Genomic DNA, 21,088 nt, shown 5'->3' with positions numbered 1-21,088 from the left:
ACATGTGAATGCAAGTAAAATTTTTCATTGATAATCCTAACTGTTAACGTTAGAGGTAAAACACATTTAAAGTAATAACCAAATTAACAACTAAGATGACAGTGCAAAGAATTTCTTAAAATGAAGGTAGCAAGAATTTCTTAAAATGAATGTAGCAATTAGCAACTACTTTTAGGAGTGTTCATAATTTTGTTTTAACCGAATTAATTGATTCATTCGATTTAATTTAATTAATTGATCGGTCATCGAATTAATTTTGATTAATTAATAAAAATAATTTTAAAAGAATTTTAATTTTCAGTTAATTTAGTTCGAAAATTAAATTAACCGAAATTTTAATCAAAATATAATATAATATAAATATATAATGAAAAATATATGAAATTGATCATTTTTTTTCATAAATTGTTAGAATTTTAAGATAATACTTTTATTATTGGAATATTTTATTGGATAATTTTATTTAATTTATTTAAAATATAAAAAATTAAGAATTTAAAATGTAATTTAATTTAAATGTATTTATTATTCAATTAATCGAAAAAATTAATTGAACAAATTGAATTAAATTTAATCTGTTAATTTTTGAAATTAACAAATTTAATTTGATTAACGAAAATAAAAAATATAATTCGATCGAACGAATATCCTAATTGCTTTGAATTTTGAGCTTTTTTCTTTGTTCTAATTGGGCTTTTTCGTCAATTCAGGCTGAGCCCATTTAACATCAGCCAGGCCATGAAGAAAAATAATGTTGGGGGCATTCAGAGAATTGAACTCGGGACCTCTCGCACCCTAAGCGAGAATCATACCACTAGACCAAATGCCCGGTTTTCTCTTCCATGTGGCTTGTTTTAAGTGAACATACTTAAATAGCGATCTTCCACGACCATCATTTTCCACCGGAAAAAGCTGACATAACATAACAGGACAATCAAGAATATTCTTTGTCTCTCTCACTCTAAGTAGTCAATACTGCAACCCTAGCCCAAAAGCTAGTTTTTTTGTCTTATTCAACTGTCTCAATAAAGTTCCCTCCAAATCTTGCTTCAATTTTCCCTCCAAAACAATCTGCCTCTATTATTCCCTCCACTTTTGAAACCCTAATCCCTTTCTCACTCTCTCTCTGCTTCCTTTCCTAACCTCTCCTTAGTAAGTTCTTATTTCTACTCCAATTTTGTTTGTAAGCTTTCGCCTAAATTTTTTTTTTTGTGTAAATTGTCCCTTTCTTTATGTAAAAGTCTATGCTTTTTAGGGATTTAATGAATCGCAGTGAAAAAATGGGTTCTCTTGGAGACAACTATGGCGAAATTAAACCCTCTGAAATGACCCCAAGCACCGATTTTTCACATGCCGAGACTCAACCCTTTGACTTCGACTCTCAGTTTTCCCTTCCTCCATTTTCTGGTATGTTTCTTTCACTCTTTGATTTTATTTTTAAAGGATCTTAGGGTACTGTCAAGATAGTTTTTTTCTTTTGATTTTTGCCATAAATATTTTACTTTTAGTTATTTATGCTTCAAAGTATTTTAATTTTATGTGAAATACTAATTATTTATGTGAAATATGTGTTTGATTTTTTTTTTTTTTGAAAGGTGACAAAGCTGATATTGAGGATGGTGTTGAATTAAACTATCTACAAAGTACGGTTCCTTTCGATGATAATAATGGTCTCGCCGATTATGAATTGGAGACCCAAGTTTTGAACCTTGGTGGTGAAACTCAAGTGTTGAACTTTGGTAGTGAAACACAGGTGTTGGATGATTTAGATTGCTTTGAGAATATGGAGACGCAATTGTTGGATGAATTCAATGACGAAGTTGCTCCGGATAGCGACGGTGAAGGAACGGATGGAACTGAGGTTTTGGATGATGATGATGAGGTCTCCAATAATGAGGTAGTAAGAGGAGATTGTGGTCAATCGTTGGGCCAGGAGGAGAAGAAGGAATCTTTGGAGCAATGTAATGCTTCTATTGATGAACAGAGGAGTTCGGGTACATTTTTCTGAACCTTTTAGGAAAATATTGAAGTATCTGCTTGAAATGCCTGTATGTTTTGTATGCCTGTGAGTTGTTACTGGTGTCTTAATTGAAGTTAAGATGTGCTGTGTGTTTCAGGAATCCATGTTTCCACAGCAACACCGGATGTCAAATCTGTGCCAGAATCGAAATGTGGTATGTTTTCCTTGGTATCTGCATGGTTACATTACATGTGCATGACTATTGTCAAGGTTTTCTAAGAATTTCTCAGTAAAACAATTTAAATCCACTAGTCCTTGTCCTCTTAGGTGATACTTATCACTCAACAATTTGATGAAGCAATCTGATAACCTTTTATAGCACTTTTGTTTATCCTTGTGCCCATGCTGCATTTGCTGTCATAAAATATGTATGCAAGATTGAGCCACCTTCATGAACCAATACACATTTGTTGCAGAGAAAATTTTTGGATTACCCTGAGGAAAGTACTGAGCTAAATTCTGTATCTCAACAACGTTTCCACATTATTCCTGTTTTAATCTAGATCAACTGTGATTATGAGTTCCTGATCTTGAGTTGTGACATTCTCTTGAAAGCAGTTCTTAAAGTGATTTAATTTGTAAAAGTAATTGGCATTTGGAAGCATTGTCATCTCACCTTCCAACATTAAAAGATGGTGGACAATAATGTTGGTCAATTTGAATGACACACAGTCCTTTCATTTCTCTATTAACATTTGTTATTTTCCATAGGATCTGTGCGAAGGTTTACTTCAGTTCGTGCAGCATCCTTGCGGGCCTCTGGTCTTGCAACTCGCAATGCAGCATTACAGGGAATGAACAGTGGATGTTCCATCTGGACCAATAGTCAGTTTTCAGATCGCTGCACAGTCGATAGTAATGGTTTAAATCCTAAAGTTGTGGTCAAGATTAGTCAGGCACATGATCAGGGGAATTATGATAAGAACTCAATTGGTTTAAGGTATGGAATCAATTTCAGGGTTGGTTATTCAACTGCAAGAAAACTTTTTGCCGAGGATTCCTTTGCTGAAAATCAAGGACTTCCTTGCAGCAGTGAAGATGTAGATGCAAGAGAAGACTTGCTCCGGATTCCTGATTGTGATGGTCCATTAACAGGTTTAAGTTATATTGACTCTCAAGAACCTGGGGAGTTATCACAAGCTAATGCCCTTAATTTTGTGGAAAGATTTGTAAATGATAATTTGATGGAACTTGATGATGAAGTTGATCTTGGAAAGAGTGTAGGGGGAAAATCAAAACTTATTTCGTGTGCAAAAGGGCCACAAAGTTTGGCCAAGAAAACTATTGAAAGAAGCACAGCTGGTGAAGAAGGGATTTTTGACTGGGATGATTTGCTGGAGGATGAAGGAGGGGGTGATATCTATTGTAGAAGGAAGGAAGAATTTTATGGTAATAGACGCTATGCACAAAAGTCTTCTAGCCACACCCAGAAGCCTAAAGGAAGGAAACTAGATGAATCTTGTAATAAAGACCAACCAAAGTCCCATGATAAAATGATAGTGCATTCTGATTTAAAATTTTTGTTGTGCAAGTCAAAAGATAATGACAAGACACTACGAAAAGGTCAAATGAGTTTTAGAAAGAATCTTATCAATGAGTTTGATGAACAATTTAACTCAGATTCCTCAAGAGGACAATTGGAAGCCAATGCTGCAAAGACAGGTGCTGCTAAAGAATTAAATGTAGGTTCTGACACTCAGATGGCTGCTGAAGCTATGGAAGCCTTATTCTATGGGGAGGCAGCTACTGACCAGAATGCTAATCAAGGTGTCCAAACCATATCTAAGGGTTCCTCTAAAGGCTCATTTAGAGGAAAATCTGGGAAGAGAGTTTCTTCTAGAGAATGCACATTGAGAAAGGGCGTTTCTTGTTCTGTTGCTGTTCCAGTTACAAGACGATCCAAGAGAACTAAGTCAAGTAAAGAGTCTTCAGTTTTGCGGGAGAAACATCCCAAGAATGTCAGTAAGGAGTGTGATATAGAGCTGCTTCTTCCAAAAATGAAGAAAGCTAAACCAAATACTGATGAGCCCCAAATTGCTTGTGGAATTGATATGGACAAGATGCCCACTAAGAGTATCAAGCAAAGAAAGGCAGATGGAGCTTTGGAAAGGAGTCAACTTAATGAAACTGGAAAATCAACTAGGGGCCTCTCAATTAAGAAACGGCATCATGAGGAGGTTCATACTATTTTTGCTCATCAAAAGAAGCAGTCCTTAATCACAAGTATGCAAATGGCTGAGACTCCGGCCAGTGACTGTAGAAAAGGTAGAAAACATAAAAAAGAGGTTGGTTTCCTTGAAGAAAATAAAACTGGGAGTACAGATGTTAAGTTATCTGAAGTGTCAAATGCTAAAGGGCAACTTTCTAAGTTGCATTCCAATCAATCAGGAGAATATGGAAATGCAAATGTCAAATCAAGTGATAATGACCAATTGCATTTGGAGCTGATTGTGAGGAGTGATGGCAATCATGCATTGAGCAATCCCAAACAAAGATCCGGCCAGAAAATGTCTGTTGATGTTGGTGAATCTGATAACTTTGAAGCACAGTCCAAAAAACCTGTTCAGCAAGATGACAATGGACAATCAATTGCTGCCCCCAAAAGGTCCAGAAGAAACAATAGAAGCACATGCATTCCTTCAACCACTAGGAGGATAACACGATCATCTGTGAATACTTGTCCAGTTCTTTATTTTGCAGACCAGAATTCAGAAGGAAATTTGTCTCATCAAAGTTCAGATAAACAAGGTTCAGTGGGTGATGCACCTACTTGCAATTCTACTGAGAAGAATGGGGGGATGATATCAACAAACATAATTGGGCCTGAGGCAGCAAAGGCAGTCAAGCACTCTGGTGGAAACCCTGATGCAGTTTCTTTGCCAATTGCAGAAAGCACTCTGGTGAATGTTGCTTCTGATAAATTGCCGAAAGAGAAATCGAGATCAGCTGGTTCTGTATGCACTACGCCAGTTAACTGTCCAGCGCCTATCAATGCTGCATCACCTGTTTGTATGGGTGATGAATATTTTAAACAATCATGCAAGAGCCTGTCAAAACCTTCACTTATCAAAGAACTCAGAAGTTTAAACCCCATAGAGCCAGAACCTATTTCTCCCTTAAAAGATATGAGGAAGAGAAGGGATTTGGCTAATGTTAGAGTCTTGTTCAGCAACCACCTAGATGAGAATATAATTAAACAGCAGAAAAAGGTACTAGTTGATTCATGGTATCATTAGCTGTTAAGTGATATAAAAGCTCATCTAACTAAATCTTATGCCTCAATTTTGTTACCAGGTCTTGGCCCGCCTAGGTATCTCTGAGGCATCATCTATTTTAGATGCGACACACTTTATAACTGATAAATTTGTGCGCACTAGGAATATGTTGGAAGCAATTGCTTCTGGCAAACCAGTTGTCACACATTTATGGCTTGAAAGCATTGGACAGGTTAATATTCACATTGATGAAGAAGCTTATGTATTGAGGGATATCAAAAAAGAGAAAGAGCTCGGCTTTTGCATGCCAGTTACTTTAGCACATGCACGCAAGCGACCCTTATTACAGGTAAAATTTTCCAGGTTTACCTGTTGCATTGGCTGTTTGGTCCATTTAGATTTTTACTATAGTGAAAGTTATGCAGGGTCGAAGAGTTTTAATCACCCCAAATACGAAGCCGGGTAAAGAAACAATCTGTCATTTGGTGACAGCACTTCATGGTCAGGTATGTGGGTAGTTCCCTAGGAAATTCCTTCAGAGTAGCATACAGAAAAGATTGATTAATTTTTTGTTCATAATCTATTGGTCACTATGACTTGTGCCATGGATGGTTTTGTCATGACCATTTAGATTATATTTTAGGTTGGCTGCTGTGTCTCCCCTTTTTTCTTTTGTACATGACTTTGTACATGTCTCCGTCAAACAGTCAACCTGTCCATCCTTGGTGCTTTTAATTGATACTTTTAGATGCTTGTAAATCCTATTAAAATATTAACTCCTTTTCTATGCTGATTTGGCTTGAGATGCTTTCCAGGCACTAAAGAGAATTGGCAGATCTGCTCTGAAGGATGACAAAGTCCTAGATGATTTGTTGGTTCTATCATGTGAAGAAGATTATGCAATTTGTGTCCCGTTTCTTGAGAAAGGTTAAATGTTTTCTTGAATTATCTCCTTACATGTTTTGTGAAATTCAGTTTTTATTAGAACTTTTTGCTGTCTTTATGCTTTCAGGGGCAGCAGTTTATAGTTCAGAGCTGCTACTGAATGGAATAGTTACTCAGAAGCTCGATTATGAGAGGTTGGTACTATAATTATGAATATCAATCTCTTAATTTCTGTTTACTTTTGTTGCAAGGGAGCATGGATGTCAACCATCATGCACATCAGATAAAAAAATTCATGTTGCAGGCCCAAATGGTTGTCAAAGCCTTCATGAGTAGGACCGGTTTTGTTATTTTCTTGTTCATGGATCTCGAAATTGTGCTAGTGATAAATAACGAGTTCTCTGATGGGCTTCATTGTTCTGTGTCGGCTGAGATGATCAATGGTTTTCATTTGTTGCTTTCCTAACAACTTGTATCTACTCGCAGGCATCGGCTCTTTGCAGATCATGTTAGAAGAACACGCTCTACCATATGGCTGAGGAAGGATAATAAATTCCTCCCTGTGACAAAAGCATAAATGATGTTTTCTGCTTTCTTTTTTATTTTATTTTATTATTTTCAACTTCCTCTGATCTTTCTTCCTGCTCCTTTTTTCCCCTTTCCTTGGTGTATCATCTTCCTTTTTAGGTCGTAAATGCCTAGATATATGTTTGTTTTATTTTTTTTTCCTTTAATTTGTTCATAAATTTAACATCATGTATATTTCCAACATATATTAGTATAAATTTGCTGTAACTTTTTCTTAATGAAAATTCTTTTCTGATCCATATACTTGATCAAGCAATCATCAAAGTGTATATTAGAATTTGGCAATGTTATCTAAATAGAAATGATTTACTATTTTTATCTTTCATTTTAGCTGTTGTTTATAGGCTTGCAACGCATGCTGCATTCCCTCCGGACCAGTCAAGCATATTTATTTGCATCGAAATTTAACGAATTTATAAAATTATTTTTAATAAAGTTATGAAAAATTATTTTCTTGACGAATTCCAACTTGAACCTAAGCAATTACAATTAAAAGAAGAGCAAACTTTTTTGTCATTTGAACAAACATTTGTTATTTGATTTGAACCTGAACTCAAACAAGCAGTTAAGAGGGGCAATTTTTTTGCCATTGGAACCAACATTGTTGAAAAGATTCGAACCTAAGCCATTACGAGAAGAGCAAACTCGTCACTTGAACCATGAACGGCGAGTTAGTTTGTGAACATCACAGTCAACTTTAGGAGTGAAAATGCTTGATCTTCGGAGAAAAAAAAATGATACTTGTGAGGCCAATTTTGCTTCAGTAAACTTATAATACAACACTCCATAATGCTGCTGCAAACAGCTTCAACCTAATGCTGCAGGATAGCTACACTTGATTTTTATACTTGAATTCATTATACTTCAGCAAGAAATACATACAAACTAGGGCCTAGGTAAATAAATAGCATAAAAATGCAGGACTCTCTCATTTCACCATATCCAATCATACTGGGTTAGAATTTTGGGCAACCTGAACCCTCCAAGCAAAACAGTGGATATACATCGAATTGAGTGTCATAGCTATCCCGAAACTTAACAATGCCGAAAGCAGTATAGCAACAACAGCCTTCAGATGGAGCTGCAAACACATTTAATGGCCTCAATCACAATTAGTTGAAAAAAAGTAATTTCATGCACATAGTTGGATTATCTCCACCAACATGTCAAGTTTCCGTTTCTGGATGTATTAAAGCATTCAAAACATTTCTATTGATACCATCAATGAGAATTGCGTGCAAAACGATGCTAGTTTTCGAGAGAGAGACATACTAGAGTAAAGGATAGAACAAGATAGGCCTATACGTTACCAAATATAGTAGATTGAGCAGAATATTATAGAATGGTTTAGTTATTGCTCACCAGGCTATACAATATATGGACAATTAATGCGACGAGTGCAAATTCAAGAGCTGCATATGTCCATGTATACTCCTTGATTGCTGCAAGCCAAACAAACAAACATTAAGACAATCACAATTCATACAGAAATCTAATTTCTGATGCTCAGCCATACCTAAGATGACTGCAAAGATAGATGCTAAGAGGCCCAGGGTAAACGCAAATGGTGCTGCGATCACAATTGCTTGAGTCTTCATTTTCTGAATCTACAAAATTAGGAGGCGTAAAATCAACATTGTCAAGCCAGTGAGGATGATGATCAATATAGAATGCCATTTGTGTATAAATTAACAAGCAAAAAGAAAAAGATAGGAACTATAAATAATTCATGGAGTATAAAACAGTGATATTAATATAAGTTTGCAAGTATAATTAGGAATATTGGATCAATTCAACATATGCATGTTTTGAAACTTAAAAGGCTAAGCTAAAGCCAGGTTTCCTCTTTTTATGTTGTGCTATGTACTCCACAATTGTGATTGTGTTCTTCATTTTACTTTGGGATAAGTCGAACTACTGTTGTATCTAGATGACCCAAATCAGTGATAAATATTGCTAATAAAATGTTGGCTCATGACATTTTTGGCTCTTCCATGCTCTGGTTACAAACTAGGTTGAGCCATTAAGTTATTAGGCATGGATAACATCCAATTCAGCAAAATAAAAAGATCAATTCCATTTTAAGTTTTGAGTAAGGCAAAGCGGCATACCAGTAGCTGCTCAAGGAAGAAGAAATAGCAAATTGTGCTAATTAACACAAGCACCACAAAATCCTGCCATGCGCTGCATATTTGAGGTAAGTTTTTAAATTAGAAAAAAGAGAAAAAGGGTAATTATCAAGAAACTATTACGCTGTAGAATAGTTATTGATGTTATATTGTTGACTTGCCCAGCAGTGAACTTAGTATTGGTAATACTAAGCAAAAAGTTTTAAAAGTAAGGGAAGAATGCTTGAGAAATGAAACAAAGATCTAAATTAAAACAAGCATTTGAAGAGTATGCCATTAGATTCAAGTTCATTATCAAAGTGTCACGGTTTAAGATCAACCATAATTTGGTGCAAGATAACTAGATTAATAGCTGATACTACCTCACAGTTTCTGATCGTTCGTTCTGTGAATTAACGTTCTGTCTATTACCCCTTCGAGCATTAGTAGGCACCCGCAGCAAAGTTACAGGTAAGTTCCGCACTTCTTGCCCACATACATCACAATTTTTGTTTCCTTTTGTACTAAACCATTTAACGGCACATGCCTCATGCACAAGTTGGAGGGCACCTTTGCAGCTGCATTCCATTTTGAGTGTATTTCCCTCTTCACATACATCAAAACAGATTCTGCACACAGCTTCCTCTTCAGGAATCTCCTCATCATTGCTTTCCACAGGAACAACATTAATTTGATCTGCATTACCAAAGGAACAGGAAAACAACCTAAAAGACCAAGATTGATAAACCAACCATAAATAAAGTCAAAAGTTGAAAATACCAAGTTGCAAGTCCAGACAATTTGCGTAGTCAAATGTGCTAGACTAAGCAGCTCAAATTATAGGATTATTCAATTACTATGTATAAAACCAAGCCCAATACTGCAGTCACTGATCTTGTAGAAGAACTTTATGTTGCTTGTGGAAAAAGATACAACAGTCATTTGATTTATTCAACTTTAAACTACCAAACTATTTGACTCCATGTGCTAAAGGAAAACTCATGTCAGACAAGTTTGTGGAGCTATGAGTTGAAGCAATGAAACTAAAGGAAACTCAAATAATAGGAATAAAAAAAACTAAAAATAGCCATCAAGTGTTTGTACCATCATTGTTATCTGCAGTGACATGCTCTTTACGGGTATCAAAAGATGCAGATCTTACTATAACAACATTTCGTCCAGGCACCGACAGGGACCTGGAAACCACACCACGCGACGTTCCTTTCTGCATAAAAATTACTGTAACCATCTCAAAATGCTTTTAAATTATTTTTACACATCTCAAATACGACCTAACATAATTCCTTTTTTTGGCCTTTCATACAGCCAACCCTACAGTTATGGGATATAAGGCTAAGTTTGTTGTTGTTGTTATTGACTTGGAGCTTTTTCCCATATAAATATGGGCGAAAAAGGGGCAGGAAGTTAGCCTCTAAAGAAGGCCTTAGAAAGTGAAAATACATGGTCATCTTCTGCTAAAAAGAAAACTTTTGGACTTTCCCATTGTTACAACAGGGGATATTTTCAGTTTTCATCATGCCAGTTCAATAGAGAGCTTAAATGAGGTGAGGATGTGTGAATATGCAGTTGATTTCCTAGAAAACGACAAAAATAGGTCTTGACAAATTGGATGATGTAATTTTTTGGCATAATATATATGCTAGTACCCAAATTTTGCTCCAGACAGTTGCTTGAATTAAATTTTCAATAGCCGCAATAGACAAAAGTATAATTCAAAGTTCATAAAATTTGTCAGAACTGAACGAACTGAACGATACATACATTTGATTTATTCTGTTCACCAGCCATTTTTTCTGAAGCAGGCACGTTAACTGACGGGAACAAATTTGACGCAGGTGTAACAGGCAGAGATGTACATCTTTTCGAATAAAATGGGGATGGAAAACTTGCCATATTAGAACTTTCAGGACCTGTCTTGCCGTCTGGAGTGAGGAGGGAGCTTCTCTCACCATCAGCTACAACAACTTTTTTCTTGAAGCTTAAGCCAAGTAAGAAGCCTCCTGGTGATGAATTACCTTTACCAGAACCCTGGGAGTGTAATAAACCCTTTCCGCTACAGCTACCAAATCCTAGTGGTTTAGGGGGTACTTGAAGTGAAAGATCTGAGCGCCTACCACTTGGTCCAGGTTTTGAAACTTCTTTATCTGAGGGTTCCAGAGTTGGAAAATTTGCCTGCAAGTTATGAAGGTTTAATGCAACTTCAATCATTTCTTTAATAAGCCCCGCAAAACATTCAACAGTATAAGAAATCATATGACACCTCTGATCAGATGATATGCCAATTACAAACTCAGAATCTTCTTCCTGGATAAATTATGATAAAATCTGAAAATCAGATGCCATTGATGCCAAACATCTAGGCTAGATCCGAATCGGTATTTCATATAAGTGGTCGTGGACATGGTCATTAGTCATGATTAATAATTAACAGCTCCTAAATTTGAGGTCTTACCTTGAAAAGGCCTCGATTTGGATCTAGAAAAGAACAAGGTAAACAAAAGGGAGATGGCCATTGCCTTTTGGCTCAAAAAATTAGGGTGTTGTGTCTCCTTGATGAAGCATTTACATAATTTTGTTGTCCCAGCTTCTATTTTTTCCAATATTCAGAAGGAACAATCCTTTATTTCTTTGATTACTTTCAGGAAATGCTATAAAAAAAGAGGAAAAAAGAAAAGCAAAAGCAATGATCCTAACAATATGCATACATTTCATGATATTGCCTTCATGAAATTGGATCACCCAACGACTCCCACCCCGAAAAAGGGAGGAAAATGAAAAAGAAAAAAAAGATATTCCCCCATGGCCAATGCTATTGCTAATATAGTGCATCCAACTATGCAAAAAGAATTACCCAAAACAAAAAATAAATATTGCTAGCCATCTCCTACGTACCTTAATAATTAGGATATAAAATATTAAAACCACTTAAGTTGGATAGAAAAAAAAAGATATAAAATCATTAAGGAGACGAACAATTAAACCGTCGACTTGAAATTATTATCAACAATTTTTTTAAGGTAAACAAAAAACTATTCCTAGTTATTTCCTTTAGAGACCTTTACCAATTACCATTGAGAGATCAAAAGAAATCTACGCATAGAATTTTATCTTATAAGAAGGGATTTATATACTGACGCCACAGCTTAACTCAGTTCATACAGCCGCTCTTAAGAGGTGACATAGGTCTAGGATTCAATTTCTCTATCTCACACTAAAGCCCCATTGAAAAAAAAAAAAAAAACTTTATACACCACAAAAATAAGCTAGTAAAGACACCCTAAAACATTGAAATTATCAGCAATCTCAGATCATAAGACAACATTCTAAAAGAAACAAAATTTAACTACCAAATTAAACAAAGAAAAATCTACTTTCAACACAATAGAAAGCCCCTAGTAAAGGAAATATTATAAAACTCTTACCATTTTCTATTCGTCTTATTGAAACTTTCTTTCAAAATAATAGAATTAGAAACATAAATCCTTCAACCATTTTCTAAGTACTAAAATTAATGAACTTTTAGAAACCCATATCAGGAAAATAAAGCAAAACATATATAAAAAAAAGCATAATTTTGTTTATATATCTATCTATAGAAAGGTAAAAAAAGAGTGATCAAGAAGAACCTCAGAAGAACCATTAGCAACTCCATTGCTGACAGCTTCAGCTTCAGTTTCAGTTGCTTGCATTGTTAATTCTTGGGTAAGCCCGCAAGAATCCCAGGAAATTAAATATAAGAAAAAATAAATAAATAAAAGAAAAAAAAGAATAAACCCCACAAAGATTGAGATTGAGAAATGAAGGATCAAAAGACGGTGCAAAGATAGTAATATACGAAAAAAACAAGTCTATAAAATTTTTACTTTGTAATAATATAAATAATAATAATAATTTTATATAAAATTAATAATTATATATTATGCTATTGACCAAGATTTCCATAATTTTGACGAGTTGAGGAAATGGGATTGTGTGGTCTGGTCGGAGTCACTTGGAAGATGACGAGAAACACTTGTCTCAACGACACACCACCCTTACTTTTCGTTTCTTTGCCGCTTTGTCATGTCGTTTTATTTGCTTTCCTACTTACTTGCGATTATAGTGCATTGCTACTCGCTTTGGGTAGTGGCCACGTAATCATCGTGTCATTGCTTTAATTTTAATTATGCATGTGAAGGAAGCGAGTGGGAGGATGGAATAAATTGGGGAGTTATGGGGTAGGTCTATGGTTAACATCATTCATTCATTACCCTTAAAATAGTTGGGAAAATTCCCATATCCAAACAAACCTTTGTTTAATTAAACTAGTGAAAGTCCATATTATTTTATTTTATTTTTTATTTTTATTTTTTAACTATGTTTGGAAGAAAAAAATGGCGAAGGGGAAAAGTGTGAGGAAGTAAAGATAGGTTTTATAGTTTCAAATATTTTAAAAAAAAAAGACAGGGATAATAATTTTTTTTACCTTTTTCTTTTGCTAAATTTTATACTTTTTTCCAAATTATTTATTCTATTTTTACTCCTTTGTCTCAAATTATTTATATTTATATTTTTAAAGAGTTTAAAATAAAATGTTTATTTTAATGTATTTAATATTAAATTTTTAATTTTTATAAAATTGATTTTTAAAATTTTCTATAAAAAAGAAAAAAATTTATGAAAAATAATCTTAAATATAAATTTAAACACTAATTTTGATCCCTGTTATTAATAATTCTCGTTAATAAAAAAAATTTATAAATCTAATATAAATTCAATCACTAACTCTAAAATAAAATAATTTCCTTTTACTTAAACTTTTGTAATAAAAAATAGTTGGAATAGTTAGAAATTTAAAATACCAAGTAACTAGCAATGAGAATTAATTTTATATTTTTTATTAAAAAAATTATATTTTTTAAAAAATAAAAAATTCATTTATATTATTATAATTTTTATTAAAATTAAATTTATGACTTATTTAAATTAAAATAATATTTTTATATTTAATAAATTTAAAGTGCTAAAAAAAAATAAAAATTACACTATGTAAATAAATTTTATTTTTTCTAATATGTAAAAATTGAAAAATACAACCCAAAGAAAAAACCCTAGCATTTTCTCAAATTTTCTGTTTACCCAGTGTCTCAGATCTAAAGAACCCAGCCACCCATCTATTTTTTGCACCGCCGAAAGGATCCCACCTGCAGCGGCGACGGCGGTTAGTTATACAACGGTGACGGTTGCTTCCAAGCTTACTGCTATTTCATCCTCTCCTCAAGCAGCTCTAGGTTACTTAATTTTTCCTCTTTGAAAATTTTCCAAAACAATAACTGAATTCACATTTTTTATTCATCAATCAAATATTAGTCTTCACAATTTATAACTTCTGTTCTTTTAAATTACTAAATAATTTAGTATTAATTTTGTGCAGAAAAAAAGAAAAAATGGGTATAAAGTTTCTTGATTGGTATTTGAAGATTGCTGTTGGATCAGCTCTGATTGGAGGTTCAATGGAGTTGTTCATGATCAAGACTGGTTTCTGTGAGAACCCTCCGATTTTTTTTTCTCTTTCAATTATCTACATTAATTTCATTTCAGCATGTTAAGATTTAATTCTTCATAAGAACAAAAGGGTAGTTATTGACACTGTCAGGCTCGAGCTCGGTTTGACTGGAAAAACTCAAAATTTCATTGCATTCATAATTTAACGTCTTGCTGCTATTAGGCTATCACTGTATCGAAAGCAAACATCATTGAACATTAGTCTCGGTAAAAGCTTACAGATGGGTTGAAAGAGAACAGGCTTGAACTGTTATTTGCTACCCTTAAATCTCAGTTGCTTACTGTTAAACATAAAGGAAGATGGATAAGGTATCTAACTATTTTTAGGAAAGATAATAGGCTGAGTATGGTTATCAAATGGTTGTACATACCATTGGGTATGTTCATTGTGCCACGTTGCCATGTTCTGGTGCATCACACTTGATTGAGTTTTTACCTTTCTTATGTTGTAGATGACAAGGTGACTGTTCTGGAGTCGGAGAAGCGAGCTTGGGAAAGTTCCCATGAAGCTCAAGCAATGAGAGAAGCTCTTAATCCTTGGAGAAATCTTGATGCACAAGAACGAAAAAATCCCTAATGGAGCAACCTCTAGAAATGGGTCTTGATGCTGTTTTATTTGTTTTGAATAATAGATTTTCCCAGCATGAAGTTTGATGTGCAGCAAAATACATTTGCTGGCGTCAAGAACGAACCGATCCTTCTGAGCTTTGATGCCTATTCTGAAATATAGTTTGAGTAGAAACTCGCTTATTGCCTCTCTTGTAGAATAGTTTTATTGACTGGTAGGCCAAATTTTGGAACTACTATAGTTATGAAGCTTGATTGGTGTGCCATTTATCCTAAAGATTACTAATACTACTTTTGGTTTCTTCCTTTCATACTTTAACTTATTTATCTGTTGGTTTAAATCAAATGTTTAGACTGATAAGGTGTCTGATATGAACGAAACATGGTTGATAATGTTTAGAGCGTTCCGGTAGTTAAGAACATCACAATCTTTTTTGTCATCGATTTACTTTGAGATAGGTATAACAGATTTGTGTCTTCATTGGTAGTATTTTGCAGAGGGCAATTTGATTGGTTATTTCCCAAAAAATATCTGATAATGTTAGTTTTACACTTCCAAATAACCAATGAAAAGAATATTGAAATTCATCCTTGAACTTTGCTTGCAAACATTGCATGGCTGTGCAAGTATTATTACTTGATGCTGCAAAACTAATCTATAACAGAGGATCAGAGACTCTTTACCCTTTATCTTATCCCTAAATATCCATCCAATTATGTGATTGTCAAGGAGTAAGCAGAACATTGATCAAGTAAATGTTCATGTATGTATGACTGCTAATTTGCTTCATTTGGTCATCCTGAGCTATCATCTGTCATCCTAAATTGCATGCTCACCAGACCCCAATAACCATATTTAGACTTAAATTCATATATATATATATATATATGTATATATATATTCTATAAATTAAACCACTTGACTATGATCTTTTACCTCTCTTCCATTTTCGGTATGTTTCTAAGCAGCTTCATCTTAAAGAAACTGTTTCAATCTGTTTCCCAGTTTTATCAATTGTATGTGCTTTTTCCTAGCTAATATGAATCCAGTTTATACCTTTCTTTTTCCTAGTATTTTGACATTAGACATGGATGCAACACATGGACCTAGTCTCTGCAAGAAGAGAAATTTAGTGCTGATGTTTCGAATGAAAAGACAATTAGTGCTCATCACGCTGGAAAAAAAACATTGTTGTAGCTGTGCGTCGGTAGAACCCAATAGCTAATATATGTGTCAATTGTTTTAAATTATTTGATAGATGAGAACACAAGTCAGAGTGTTCCAATTCCATGTTCTCACCTTTGCCCTTAGCAAAAGCAAAGGATGATCAACTTGGAGTTCCAAATTGCGCGAAGGATTTTTCAAGAATGATTGCCTAAACTCCACGGTGGTCAAGACCTTTGACATGGTGGTCGGTGGTCAGAGCTCTCTGGCCGTTGCTGGATGAGAAGTTAAAATATCACTGTAAAAGCACTTTTTATTCAACCAGAACTTGTTGCCTGGAATAGGTGAACAATGAACATTTTACCACAAGCCAGAAACTGACTACTCTTAATGGTTGGTAACCTTGGTGCCTTGAACAGGTCGCTAAATTAGGATCGATGTGATGGGAATTAAGGCAGTACCACCCTAAGTCATCCTACCATCATATTATCGCCTGCTAGTACAAGTTAAACCAGTACTACTTCTAGATTAATTGGAAGATTAATTAGAACCGAACCAGGGTTTCACCTTCCTACGATTCATGGGGTCGAAATCGACACATGACAATGTGATTGTGATTGGTGATTTAATCTTGTTTGTGGACATAGTCAATCCAATATCCTTAGCTTTAATAATTGCGTTTTGTGACTTACCTAGAAGGCTCTGTTTAGGCCAATTTTTGAACTGGTTCCTGGAATCAAATTCTAGAACAGAAACCCTGTCGTGTGACATGTTGCTGTCTTCCACGGACCAAATACTTCGAGTCTTCAACAATCAACAGGCTGGTTTCGTGTGAAAAGGAACAAGACCATGACTTGAAAAAGCGAAATGGATGGATGACATGAAACCACCAATAAAAATGGTTTTTCAAGCGAGAATGAATGGGTGTAGTGACAAGAACATATTCACAATAAATGATATAAATATGAATCAACATTGGACAGAAACATCAGAACTTACCCAAAGAAAAGAAGTCTTAATAGAACAGTAGGTACCACATAGCTTGAAACATACATGGACAACAAGAATGGAATGGTGGATGTTTCTTGCTTCCTCCTTGTCGAAGATAGCGGGGACTCTGAGCTGGATTGTGAACCAATCAAGCAGTGTCAAAGCATAGAAATATCTGCTGCTGATCATGAAGATGATGCAGAGTCATGTAGCTGTGACACAATCAGAACTGAGAGACTTGATGATTTTTATGAAGTAATTCTTCAACTTGATGAAGACCAAGATTTCATTGATTGTAATGAGCTTGTAGCAGGCTGGAGCAGTGGCAACATGTGGTCTATAGATGAAGCTTTGGGGTATATATCAGCTGATGAGGAGGCAGAAGATCAGGACCCAAGGTTCAGTGTCAATTTATGCAGAGAAGTAATGGATGGCATGGAAGATAGGCTGTTTTGGGAGACTTGCATGGCAGTTGGATACCCATGAATCGATATTTCTTTTTCTCTTTTATTTTTCTTCTTTCCTACCATCATCAGGCCTATTTTTTTCCATTTCTTTTTCTTAATTATTTTGAGATAAGCAAGAATATCAGCTGCACTTTTCTTTCTGGGAAAAATCCTAGGAAAGATTGGACTTTATTTTGAATACACAGTTTTTTTTCCAGAAGAAATCTAGGGTTTTGAGACTGTGTATGTATAGTTTGAGTATTAAAAGCTTCAGTCTTAATAGTGAGAAATTTGTTCACAAAAATTATAATATATATATATACTTAATTAATTACACATTGATTAGTTTTAAATGTATGTTTTGTTGATTATCTTTACAAGGAACATATTATCTATAATTATTGTGATACAATAATCAATTATAATTTAATATTATGTAAGATCCATTAAAAAAATTATGTAAAACCCACACTTTCAAATGATAAATTTTTATATAATTTTTTATTGTGATTGACTAATTATAATAGTATAATAAAAAAAATTGTAAATGAAATACCCCTTATGACCTGTTTGTACTGCTAAAACTTTTGTAAGAAATACTTTTTGAGTAGAGCTATTTTAAAAATGTTTTATAAAAAAAAATTAAAAATAGCATTTTCTAAATTTTATGCAAAAGTGTTAGAGAATATTAACAGTTATTTTATAGTATTTTTGTATATTTTTTATAAATGAAAAAAAATAAAAATCTTAAATTTATGAAAATAAATCAAAAGTTTTTAGACAAAAGCAATAAATAAAATAAAGAGATATTTTTATTAATTACAAATAAAATTAATAGAAAATGTTTACCAAATAAAATAGATGACTATGAAATAATATGATCTTCCTAAAATTTTATGAATAATTAAAGTGTAAAGTGAGTGAAGAAATTTAACTATAAATAAAAAAAATTCAATCCAATAAAGTGAAATACTAAATAATTGGATTTGGATAATTAGTTAATTAATTAACTAATTAAATAGGCGTTTTGGAAAGTAATCCAATTCGAGACATATAAAGGGGTTGGCTGATAAAAGCTTGTTTATTGGGCCGCTTATAGGATCCACAAATGTTTGGATTAAATCTGGACGCCAAAGCAGCCCAACATAGAGGTTGGAGAAATTCTACTCTACCTCATGCACGTAAATCCCTTTGATTATGATTGTCGTAATTTAAAAATAATAATAATAATAATAATTAAATGCTAACTATTTGATTATAATTATAAATTCTATTCAAATTATTATTAAAAAAAGATTTAAACGAAGTTTCTTTAAGTGAATTTAATAAAAATTTTTACTAAAAATAATTAAATCAAAATCAAAATCGATAAATTAAAAGATTTCGTTATATAAATTAAATGTAAAAATTTTGAAAAAATTTAAATAAAAATTTAAAATTTTTATTAAATCATTTTTCAAAAAAAATTTCAAAAATTTCACGTAAATTTTGTCTACTATTATTCGCTTATAAAAACGTTAATTAAAAAAAAAAAAAAAACAAATGTTTCGAGTAGACGAAGCGAATTTTTCTACCTTAAACAAGAACCAATAATGGTTAGTTGCACCTAGCGGCAGCTAGTGTTGCAAGTATTAGTATAGTAATATAAGGTGTATTCCATTGTTAAGTAACATAGCTAATAAGAATCATTTAAAATTAAAAAGAGAGCATTTAACAAATAATTTGTCTTTATCTGTTTCTGATTTATAAGTATTGACTTTAAAAATTTAATTTATCTTTGTCAGTTCAGACCTATAGATATAGTTAAAAAAATCATACATATATAATGATGATGATGATGATATTGACTGTGGTAATTATTAAATATTGTTGTAAATTATATAATGGGTGTATTTGCATGAGGAAATACAATATGTAAGATTAGGCAAACAACTTCCTTATTATATTTTAAATGAAATTGAAATTTATAATGAGATTAATTGCTTCCCAATAACAACCAGGTTGGGTTAATATCTTTTCTTTTCACATGAATTTTGCAAGAACAAATATTCAATAATTTTCAAACCGTAAAATTTGAATCTCGAACTTAATAAAGTTAGATATTTAATTTTCGATAAAAAATTAATTCAACATTTAATCTATGATGTATTTTCTCTTTTATTTTTAATACATATATATAATTTAGGTTGCATGCAAAATATATAGATTTTTATTTAAATAATAGGTAATTTGCGAATTAGTTTTTATGAAGGTTTCATTTTGACAGCTTGATGAAATTGATTTTTACGACACCGTATGATTCTGTTTAAATTAAGATTAGATTTTGTAATTAACATTTTATATATTTATCTGTCATGACAATAGAAAAGCTTGGTGGATGCAACTAATATGTCAGTCCTTCTTCTCCTTTTGTTTTAGTCTATACTCGTTTACTCAATCAAAATTTTTGGTTGGAAGGATTGGTTTTAGTGGTTAACACCTACCATTTATTAATTCATAATTAATTTAATATTTTTTTTGAGGTTTATATTTTATTTTCAACTTTTGGAAAAAATTATAATCAAATTAGAAAATGAATATAATTATCTAGTTACCAAAATTTTGTTGTTTTAAGTGATCATCACGGAACCTTTACGATTAATAAATCTCGAATATATGTAAATGCATCATGAATCGGCTTAGAACGTTGTGATTTATAATTTTTTTTTTCTTATAAAAAATGAGGAATTTTGATTGCTAAATGCAAATTAACACCTTCATCCATAATTTTATGTTGAGTTCATATTGCTAGTTTAGTTATTTAATTAATCAAATATATAATGAAAAATATTTAAATGAAGTTTTTAAAGTGAAATTTATGAAATTTACTACTAGAAATAATTAAATAAAAATTAAAATCGAAAATCAAAACTACTAAATTGAAAGATTTCGTTATATAGATCAAGTATGTAAAATTTTAAAAAAAAAATTAATGAATTTTGATATATTCTACATATAAACATTTTTAGTAAAAATATTAATAGAATTTTTATCATTAAATAAATATCGATTAAATTTAAATTATAAATAATATATTAATAATTTTTTAATATATTATTGATCTTTATATTGAATTTTATCAATTTATCATTATTTTTTATTAAAATTTTTATTAATTCATTTTTTTTTAAATTCACAAATTTCACTACAATATACAATTGCATGCAGCATGAATTCATATTTTATATGTTTGATCAACCCGTGATTCATATTTTATATGTTTGATCAATCTGTTATGGTTCAGCCACATCTCAACTAATACATATGAATACACTGAACAACAGTCGATATTCTAAAAAACTTTCGACCATTGACATTAAAATTGAGACATTGACGATTTCTTTTATTAATTTTTTAATACTATGTTGATTTGTCCATTTTCAAAAGCATGGTAATTAACTATTCACAGTGAAGCTCATCAACTCCTCATATAAAGATGCAATGTCTTAGCTGTCAAACACAGCAGCAAACTTAAGAAAGGGACAGAAACTCAGAAAAAG

General features: G+C 32.6%; 3 protein-coding genes and 1 non-coding gene across 5 annotated transcripts; 2 read left to right on the top strand and 2 right to left on the bottom strand.

Moving 5' to 3' along the window:
• Positions 1 to 757: 757 nt before the first annotated feature.
• Positions 758 to 829, bottom strand: TRNAP-AGG (transfer RNA proline (anticodon AGG)). Its single transcript has one exon. It is a non-coding gene; the product is annotated as a tRNA-Pro (tRNA).
• A 98-nt stretch (positions 830 to 927) lies between these two features.
• LOC111306803 (uncharacterized) lies at positions 928 to 6,932 on the top strand. Of its 2 annotated transcripts, XM_022904737.2 has the most exons (10): positions 1,025 to 1,152; positions 1,256 to 1,407; positions 1,596 to 1,994; positions 2,118 to 2,174; positions 2,732 to 5,229; positions 5,315 to 5,584; positions 5,661 to 5,741; positions 6,051 to 6,162; positions 6,248 to 6,314; positions 6,607 to 6,932. In XM_022904737.2, the coding sequence occupies exons 2-10, from the start codon at positions 1,263 to 1,265 to the stop codon at positions 6,695 to 6,697; spliced, it is 3,720 nt and encodes a 1,239-aa protein (XP_022760472.2). In that variant the 5' UTR covers positions 1,025 to 1,152; positions 1,256 to 1,262; the 3' UTR covers positions 6,698 to 6,932. The 2 variants fall into 2 exon arrangements, with proteins under 2 accessions (XP_022760471.2, XP_022760472.2); XM_022904736.2 differs by having other exon boundaries at positions 928 to 1,407.
• A 495-nt stretch (positions 6,933 to 7,427) lies between these two features.
• LOC111306804 (uncharacterized) lies at positions 7,428 to 12,653 on the bottom strand. Its single transcript, XM_022904738.2, has 8 exons — positions 12,464 to 12,653; positions 10,599 to 11,009; positions 9,921 to 10,041; positions 9,200 to 9,512; positions 8,820 to 8,892; positions 8,225 to 8,315; positions 8,071 to 8,150; positions 7,428 to 7,789 (listed from the first exon to the last, which is right to left on the bottom strand). Exons 1-8 carry the CDS (start codon positions 12,524 to 12,526, stop codon positions 7,655 to 7,657), a joined length of 1,287 nt encoding a protein of 428 aa, XP_022760473.2. The 5' UTR covers positions 12,527 to 12,653; the 3' UTR covers positions 7,428 to 7,654.
• Positions 12,654 to 13,902: 1,249 nt separating this feature from the next.
• LOC111307448 (DNA mismatch repair protein) lies at positions 13,903 to 15,259 on the top strand. The gene is made up of 3 exons (XM_022905467.2): positions 13,903 to 14,107; positions 14,251 to 14,360; positions 14,834 to 15,259. Exons 2-3 carry the CDS (start codon positions 14,264 to 14,266, stop codon positions 14,956 to 14,958), a joined length of 222 nt encoding a protein of 73 aa, XP_022761202.2. The 5' UTR covers positions 13,903 to 14,107; positions 14,251 to 14,263; the 3' UTR covers positions 14,959 to 15,259.
• Positions 15,260 to 21,088: the final 5,829 nt, after the last annotated feature.

The sequence above is a fragment of the Durio zibethinus genome, chromosome 22 (assembly GCF_047325235.1).
Source record: "Durio zibethinus cultivar Kanyao isolate XHJ-2024 chromosome 22, ASM4732523v1, whole genome shotgun sequence".
Classification (NCBI taxonomy): Eukaryota; Viridiplantae; Streptophyta; class Magnoliopsida; order Malvales; family Malvaceae; genus Durio; species Durio zibethinus.
This window is presented reverse-complemented; position numbering and strand designations above follow the sequence as displayed.